The following is an 8,855-nucleotide window of genomic DNA, read 5'->3' as shown; positions in this document are numbered from 1 at the left end:
CTCACTGCCTTAGGGTCTCGGGGCTATATATGAATCACAAAGAACCACGACATAAAAAGAAAATAAGATTCGAGTCCCATTATATACGATGAACCAATAAAATTATGATAAATATAACTAATATTAAATAAAATTAAGTAAAACACGATGAAATATAATGCGATGCGTAAAATGGAACAATTGAATAATGAATATCAAACGGAATCCAAAAGAATCACATCAACCACTATAACAGTGACCACCCATGCTAGAAACACAATATCAAATCGCTGCTCATTCATTCATGTTGCATCAAGGGCGCGGGATTTACCCGTTCGTACTCATTATGTCATTTGAAATGTGACTAAATCATATCCACTGATTCATATGATGAATCAGTGCATCTAAACATATAAATATCAATAGCAGTCAAAAGATTCAGAGCTCGACGTTCTATGCAAAGACAGTTAATGTGACTAGTCAACGAACATCCAAAATAAAATCTAGTTGAAATAAAATAAAAATTTGTTTTATTTTTAAAACAATCAATGTAAATATATAATGCAATAACATCATCCACGTAAAAATATAAAGTATGTTAGAACTCATTACAAAATATTTAACATTATCTCACGTCGATATAAATGTCTTAATAAAAACAATAAATGTATATCTCAACTAAACACTTAATTTACCATAGAAAATCTCAAAGACTTCTCTAAAAAACCAAACATGGCAAAATCATCACAAAAACGTTTGTTAGACGATTTCATTAGTCAATTTTGTTAGACAGATCTCCTATTAGAGTCATTCATGAAAAAGTATTACTTTTTATGTCAAAAGTATCTTACTGTTGTAAATATAGACATGATTGACATGTATCACGGATTAAGACCGTCTCACAAGAAACTTCTTACAAAATCATTTATTTCAATAGCCCAACAATTTAGCATAAAATTTCAAATCCACCATTTTCACTTTAAAATTTCCAAAACTTGCGACTTATAAACTAAAATTCTTAAAATTGATATTTTTATTTCAAACATTTATTGATGATACCTTCAGTCGGCTCAATATTAGTCTAAGTTCTCAACTTTGCAAATTAGTTCAAAAATTTCAAATCTTCAAAACTAGTTTCAAAATTCGAGTTAAAGTTTTCACAATTCACATTTCGCCGTCGCAACGTCCTCGCAATATCCAAATATTGAAATATGCGACTCCAAAAGTCAAAATATTCAAATTTTTACAAATCTGGATTTTTTTATAATTTCTAATAATTTTCGAAATTAGCATTTAAAATTCTTAATGCATTTTAACATCCAAATAATGAATAACTCAACTCTAGCTAAAATTAGAAAATACTCGATATACCTCACCCAATAATAAATCACAATTAGAACAGATTATTTGTTCAAAACCGTCGCTAATTAGAGACGAATTTTGAAAAATCGTCGCAATAGGAAAGTGACGATAACTTTTCGAACTGTTTTAAGGTCCATGAAAAAACCGTCACTAATACCAAATTTGTTTCTGTAAAAATTTACCTTCAACAATGAATAAAACGACGCTAAGTTATGAAATTGAGCTCCCAAAGCTAACAAAGATCGCGTTCTAAAGTTACATGGTGGCTTTCCAAAAATATATTTAATTTCGAAAATAGCGGGGTGTGCCTTCTTTTATTTATTTTGAGTTAAAATTTGACTTGATTTCATTTATCCAACTCCTCTTGTTATTTAATTCAAATATATATTTTAATATCAATTTTCTAAATAGATAGACGTATGTGGCTATAAGTTAAGTCACATCTGTTTTTTTTTTTTTCCCCAAAAGAAAAGTGATAACTGATGATATGATTGTGAAATGATACGATTTAATAAAAAAAAATGTTGGATGGATATTGTTAGTAGATAGGAGCGAGTTAAGTGGAGATGGATATCGTCCGAACTTCAAATCATGAAAATTGAATCCAACAATCGAATTCTTGCCGATCTCTCCATTGACCCCATCCACCACCCATTTCTCCACGTAATCCCCATCACCTGCAAATTTCGCCACCAGAGATGTCTGGTTTTTCGTTTCTTGTGAAAATGTCGAGATGGCAGTTTTCGAAAGCGACTCAAATATGTAATAGACGGCGGCCTCCACGTGCCTGTAGGAGAGCGACATTTTCCTGTTAGGGTTCTTTGCCGTGAGCTGGATTTCGGAGATCAAGAACACGCGGGATCCGTTGGTGAACGTGAAATTGGAGAGGGAGAACGAATCGACCTGGAACTCGGGTAGCTGAGGCTGGAGGACGAGCCACACCATGAAGGTGGTCGTACCGAAGATGAGACAGAGTTGAGAGTCCTATCACAAAGGCGAAGATACACCAGAGGCAAGAAGCTCGCTGGACGTAGTCGGGTTGGGGTTGGTTATATTGTTGAGAATAATAAGGGTTGGGCTGGTAATTAGAGTAGGAATTAGGAGGAGAACCGGCGCCGGCGGCATAAGGATATGCAGAGGCGAAGGGGCCGTTATGGGTGAGGGCGGGATAGCCGGTGATCGCTCCATTGCGGTCTGTTTCTCATTCTTTGAAATAAAAAATGAATATCATCTCTTCGTTTCGAAAAATATCTTCTTTCAAATTCTATACTTTACAATTATTATTATATAATTATTGTAATTAAATAATGGTGTATTTCAAAATCTCACTCTAGTCAACATTACAGTACCAAATATCAAATCAAACAGAATTTAATAACATTTACTGGTGAATTTGGTTTATGGGTTTGCATGGAACTTGACCAAAGGATGCCCGAGATCTGTGAAAATAGATGATAATCGACTTGAACCAAATGAGACAAACAAATTTCGTCGCCCAATTGAAAATTAACACTATACCATTTTATGTAATAATCCTCACTCAGATATTGAGATTTTTCTAAAATCTTGAAAATAAACAACACGTGTGTCATCCACATATATGGTGTAGATATAATAGCTGAAAACATAATTTTTATACAATTGATGCAATGAGAGTTACATAAAAATTAGATGTGAAACATAATGGACAGCAGCATCTATGAAGTCCGTCCATTCTGGTCAAGCAACATTCCTTTTAGACTTTTCGCTAACCAGATCGCGGTATCTCTTGGCGACACCTTTTCCTTCCCAAACGGCTTCAAAATCACAGCAAGTTCTTCTAGTCTACTTTGCTGAAGCAAATCAGCGGACAGTTCTAGTAGACCTTCAAGAGCATCAGCTCTTTGCCTGAAAGAAGAGACGTCTAAAACTTCCCTTTCTCGTGTTTCCCCCTGTGTAGGTCGAGCTATGGGATTTTCTGGTTTTGAAGTATCAAGGTCAGGAGCTGAAGGAATGGGATTTGTACTTGCCACACTTATTTCCTTCGTGACAGAGTTTTCAAATAGATTCGAAGAGGAGGCAGTGTCTTCAGAGGAAACTACAGCATCAGAGCAAGTAACTGAAGCTGGATCATTAACATCAAAAATTTCCCTGGCCATATGTATCTGCTTCTTGACATTCGTGTTTTTATCCACATTTTCATTTAACGGATGCTCAGTCCCCACTCGGACTCTACCATCATGTATCACATCATCAGAGGCAGTTGGTAGATGACTGTTAATTGATTTTTCAACAACTTCATCTTGCACAAGTATTCCATTGTCTGAAAACAAATTCTTCGGAATTGGGGAGACAGGAGAGACGGTCAAATAGGAATAATATTCTGCTGAGTTAACTAGTTCCTTCACCATGAACTTGTCATCGCCAATGGATGAAAGATCACACATTTCACGCCTATTGTTGGGACTGACGGGTGGGGCTGCATCTTCTTCACACAGGAGTAAATTTTCAGATAGAGAAAATGAGTTCTCCTTCAGTTTCGTGGAATTCATCTTCTCATCACAAGCACACACATCCGGAACATTGTCATCCAAGTGTTTTTGAATTGCTTCATAGCATAAGAAAGAGTCATATTTATTCCAGCGACAGGCCTTAGGAAAATTTTCGAAGGCCTCAGAATATGATGCATCTTGGTCTAGACTCAGTGATATCAACTTCAGTGCGTAGCTGATGACCGATTTGGCAATGAGCTGCTTGTTGTTCCATAGGGTAATTCCCTATCCTTTCCGAGGTAGAGGGATCATGCTTAAAGATTTCCAAATCGGTGGCTTGCACATGATTGTTAAGTATCTGCTCTGACACGCTAATAAAAGGGGTTGGCGTATCATCACAGACCTCGAATCCTTGAAACGACACCAAAGAGGAAGCAGAATTGCTGCTATTTGTCTGCATTTTATTGGAACCAACTTCTTCATGCTTCCTCAGATGCTGCCCAATTTCCAGTGAACTGCATTTTATTGGTTTGATAGCTTCAGTATCCTGCACATCACTAGAATAAGTTTTTATGTCATTATTCAAGACATTTGGAGAGTCACATCCTTCTTGCCTCATTCTTCTAGGAAACGAAGGCCTTCTAGTCAAGGTAGGAGGTGTTTTTTCTCTTGTTTTTGAAGAGAATCCTTCTTCAGCTACTGGCTTTAAAGGACCCAGGGGAGGGATTCCTTCGTGTCTAACTTTAGTCTTCGAGGGGTTTTCCACAAGAAGAAAATATGAATATAGATTATTGGCATAAAATCAAGCTGAGAAACAGATTTTATTACAGAAAAAAATATTAAAACTTTTAGTACCTGTTTCTTCATAGCATCTATTAATTGTATTCTCTTATTGAAATCAGAGTCGGGTTTCACTGATGAAGATGGAGGCATCTCTACAATGGCTTTGAGACCTGGACGAACGTTACCTGGTTTGGAGAGCCTCGGAGATGCTTCGACATAAGTTCTTCTGGTACAAGCTCCACTAACTTTTGAATGGTTGCTTCTGATAGGAGAACTATTTTCTCTGATATTTTCTTCCTTCAAAGCCATCACATTGGTTTTAATCATCCTTGGCTGCTTAGGCTCGTTACCATTTCTCTGTTCCTCTGGCAGTTGCTTCTGACCATCAGACTCCTTGGTTTTCAAGAGCAATGATTCAGTTTCTTGTGTGTTGCTTTCACTTGGTGTCAAGCTGTCTCTGTCGCTACAAGAACTGTTGCCACTTTGGCTTTCAGCCATGTTCTTTCTACCCTCACGTGATCTACAAAGAAGTTTTTTTGGTAACACAGCAGCAGCTGTATTATAGGATGGACGGTACTGGTCAACATAGGGCTGGAGATACGGGTGTTTCAGAAGTTCAGATGCCTGATAAACATTTGAAATATCAAATAATTAGACATCCTCCGAAAATTAGTTAAGGGATTTGAACAAAATCTGAAAGTTCATACACTTGACCGATGTTCTGGATTTTTTCTTAGCATGCTTTTGATCAATGTTTCCTGTAATATAGAACACGTCTGAAATGAATTTGAAGTACACCAGCGTTGTAAAATAATGTAGTATATGATTAATCATAATTCTAGCATTTATCATCACAAGGAAATTGAAATTTTTAGGAATTTGGAAGAGCTAATAGATCAAATTTCTAGACCATATCGATAATCATCATTTACATAGACAGATCGAATTGACTTACAAGACTGGAGAGTAACAGGGAGGCAAAGGGCCCATAGATGATCTGTTAATTTTGCTTATTAAGCCAGCCATGTCCTGAAACATGCATACAGTTATTAAGCTTGCAGATGTACTAAGAATTAAATGGGAAAAAAACACAGAAATAAACTTAGAGGGAAGAAAAAGAATGAATCGAGGTTGTGAGATATTACCAAAGCCTTGAATGCGGGACGATGAGCAGCCATTTCATACACGCAGCAACCTGATTTACAAAGAAAATAATGCAAGAAGGGACTTCATATTTCAGGGCAGTGACATGATTCAACTAAGGGTAAAATCATTTCCAGGTTACAGAAAGCCCACAAAACTCAAAAAGGGTGAACTAGCATGGTCTTCTCCCGCAAAAAAAAAAAAAGAAATAAAGAAGAAATAAAGGCTTTGGCTTTTAATGAAGTATAATGACAGCATTAGAATCCAGTTAGACTCATTTGATGGTATTGAAGAGAGAGAATGGATATTATCATACCAAGGGACCAAATATCGGATTTAAAACCATATGGAATATCAGCAAGAAGTTCTGGACACATGTAATTGGGAGTTCCAACAACCTGCACCGAACAAAAAGCTCCACTTCATAAGCATAATTTATTAAATTTTCCAGGGGAATCGTTTGCATGATAACTATTTACCGAAGAAGCCAAATCTTCTGCTTTCAAAGTTTTAGCAAGTCCAAAATCACCTGCTCAAAACAGAATTAAAAAGTAAAAACTAAGGGATTATGTCATCTTAAGCCGTATCCAAACCATTTTTTCTAATTCAAAGATTGGTTAAATATTCAAAAAGCCTTCATTGCATAGCATCATACCAATACGAACTACATGAATAGTTTAATGTAGCCTACATATTTGAAATTGATTATTTTCATTTTGTTGAAAACATGTGTTGTTATCTTTAAAAAACATGTGTTGTTATCTTAAAAAAACATGTGTTGTTTCAAAATGATAAATGAATTTAAGCATTTCAAACCAATGGCAAAATCTTTCATCCAAACACAAGGCAAAAGGAACAAATATACAAATCCAAATTACCTAGACGTACATCTTGATCTTTGGTGAGAAAGATGTTGGAGCACTGCCAAGAAAGTGCTGTCAAGATTAATACGAATAATCATAAAATTTAACAGAGAAACAAAGACCAAAGATTGCATCAAATTAGATTGCTACTTTGAGGTCCCGGTGCAGAACAAATTTGGAATGCAGGTACTCAACAGCCAATAACAATTGAGTGAACCACTTCAACAATTTCTGCACAGTGTAAAATGATTAACACATTATTGTCAACTACCAATGAGAAAATGTATGGTCAGCTGAACATATCAGATGTGTAATCACGTTTATTATTAAAAAATGAGAGTTACATGAATAAAGAGAAAAATGAGACATTATTCCAATGAAAACAACTCAAACCTCCTCAGGAAAGTACTGCCCATTTACTTTTTTCATTAGTTCAGCCCTGAAATATCAACAGCGCATAGAACATAAGGAAGCAAAATCAGCTTAAAATAAGCAACAGTACTTCCCAATCAAATTATCACCCAAAACTCACATGTCGCCTCCTTCACAATACCCAGTAACTATGCAAACATAGCAACCCTGCTTTAGGATTGGGAAACAAAGAGATCAGGATGAAAATAATAAATATAACTCATATTTACTGCATGAAAGAGGATTCCGGGACTATAATGGAACTAGCAATTAGAAGCTTCCAGGCCACTCACCTTCTCAACCCAAGCTTCCTTGAACTCAACAACGTAAGGATGTTGTAACCTCGCAATTAATGCCATCTAGATTTTGGCACAGCCAAAAAGGAATCTTTACATTTTAGTCAAGTTCAAGGACACCATGAACAATATGCACACTAATAACACTCGATTGCATAAAGAAGATGAAATTCGCAGCAAAATTCAAACTTAAGAGATGAGTATATACCAAACAATGAAATAACTACGATAAATACAAAAGTAAACTCGTTAAGATTCCAAATGGTTAAGCTAAACCTAGTCACAAGTAAACTGATTTAGCTTAGAAGAGATGTCGATGATCCACAACGAAAAGAGAAATTAAGATAACCATTAGCACAAACAATAAATCCTTAGAAATGAAGCAATGACATTAGTTAACCTCTTCATGAGCTGATCTCCGGCATCGTTCAATTTGTCGAGCTAATCGAATTTTCTTAAGCACGTACCTATGTTCCATTCCCAAGAATCACAGGGAAAAAAAGTACGAGGATAACGCATTAAAGAATTTTACTGCAAAAATTTTGGATATGAATAAAATTAACTTTTTTCATTGTAGGTCATACTTTTTTCTTTCCAGTTTGTGATGTACCAAAATGGCTGCACCAAAGGCTCCACGGCCAATCTGCTCCATGATGTCATACTGGCCCATTCTTGACTCCATCGGCAACAAATCCCGAGTCCTAAAGCACTGTATCACTAAATTCCACCCTTGATAAGCATGTACCTAAGGAAATGAATTGTTCCCAAAAAAGAAATCTGGATGACTATACTCCCCGAAACTTTCACTACATCAACTCCTTATAATACAAACCCCAAAAAAAATCTTGGATCCTCTAATCTCTGAATTATATCGTAAAATCAATTGCTGTAATTAAATCTCAAACAAGATATATTACACTAAAAAATGTAATATGTATTCAAATTAATCTCAGACACATCCGCTGCCTCCTCTACCCATCTGCAGATCCATCCCAAGAAAACACCCATTTACAGGAACTGCAAAATACCCCGAATAGAAAAAGAAACAAAAATGCCCACCTAACTCCTGAAATAAAGCAAGAACGGAAATGCAATTAACTGGCCTTCTGGGTACCCCACAAATGAGGATTTCTCGAATGGGTTCGATCAAAGAAAGCAGGAGAAGTAGACCTGAACTCCGTGTTTCTCCAGCATTTTTTTCACACAGACAAATTGTTCCTTCTCTTTAAAAGTTATGGGCAAGATAGAGCAGCCCGTTTAACTTAATACTATTATTTGTTCCATGGCTAATTATTTTTCCAATAATTTTATCATTTATGGGTTTTAGGTTACTAATTTTTCATTTTTTCTGTTACATTATTTTTTCATATCTGTCTATTTTGATCTATTTTCTCCCATGGTGATCATTTATCGCTGGAAAAAAACCGATTAGTCTTATATATCAAGTGACGTCGTATTGGAAATGTATCATATCAATGTCAACATATTACATTACAATAAAATTTATACAAAAAGATTGGATCTTTTTTGGCGTTTTTGAGTTTGAC

At 35.7% G+C, this 8,855-nt stretch overlaps 2 protein-coding genes across 2 annotated transcripts; both read right to left on the bottom strand.

The window, feature by feature from the left end:
* Positions 1-1,491: 1,491 nt before the first annotated feature.
* LOC142512371 (NDR1/HIN1-like protein 6) lies at positions 1,492-2,286 on the bottom strand. Its single transcript, XM_075619682.1, has 2 exons — positions 1,965-2,286; positions 1,492-1,523 (listed from the first exon to the last, which is right to left on the bottom strand). Exons 1-2 carry the CDS (start codon positions 2,284-2,286, stop codon positions 1,492-1,494), a joined length of 354 nt encoding a protein of 117 aa, XP_075475797.1.
* A 667-nt stretch (positions 2,287-2,953) lies between these two features.
* On the bottom strand, positions 2,954-8,515 carry LOC142512355 (serine/threonine-protein kinase Nek5-like). The gene is given in 16 exon segments (XM_075619681.1): positions 2,954-4,048; positions 4,050-4,560; positions 4,668-5,219; positions 5,303-5,353; positions 5,394-5,433; positions 5,551-5,624; positions 5,741-5,790; positions 6,055-6,136; positions 6,218-6,267; positions 6,617-6,659; positions 6,752-6,832; positions 6,995-7,040; positions 7,134-7,183; positions 7,306-7,371; positions 7,709-7,775; positions 7,893-8,515. Coding segments are annotated over 16 exon segments (2,871 nt in total). The 5' UTR covers positions 7,991-8,515; the 3' UTR covers positions 2,954-3,038.
* Between the last annotated feature and the right edge of the window lie 340 nt (positions 8,516-8,855).

Source organism: Primulina tabacum, chromosome 1 (genome assembly GCF_025594145.1).
Source record: "Primulina tabacum isolate GXHZ01 chromosome 1, ASM2559414v2, whole genome shotgun sequence".
In the NCBI taxonomy this organism is placed as follows: domain Eukaryota; kingdom Viridiplantae; phylum Streptophyta; class Magnoliopsida; order Lamiales; family Gesneriaceae; genus Primulina; species Primulina tabacum.
The sequence above is the reverse complement of the archived record's forward strand: the minus strand, read 5'-3'. Positions and strand labels throughout refer to the sequence as shown.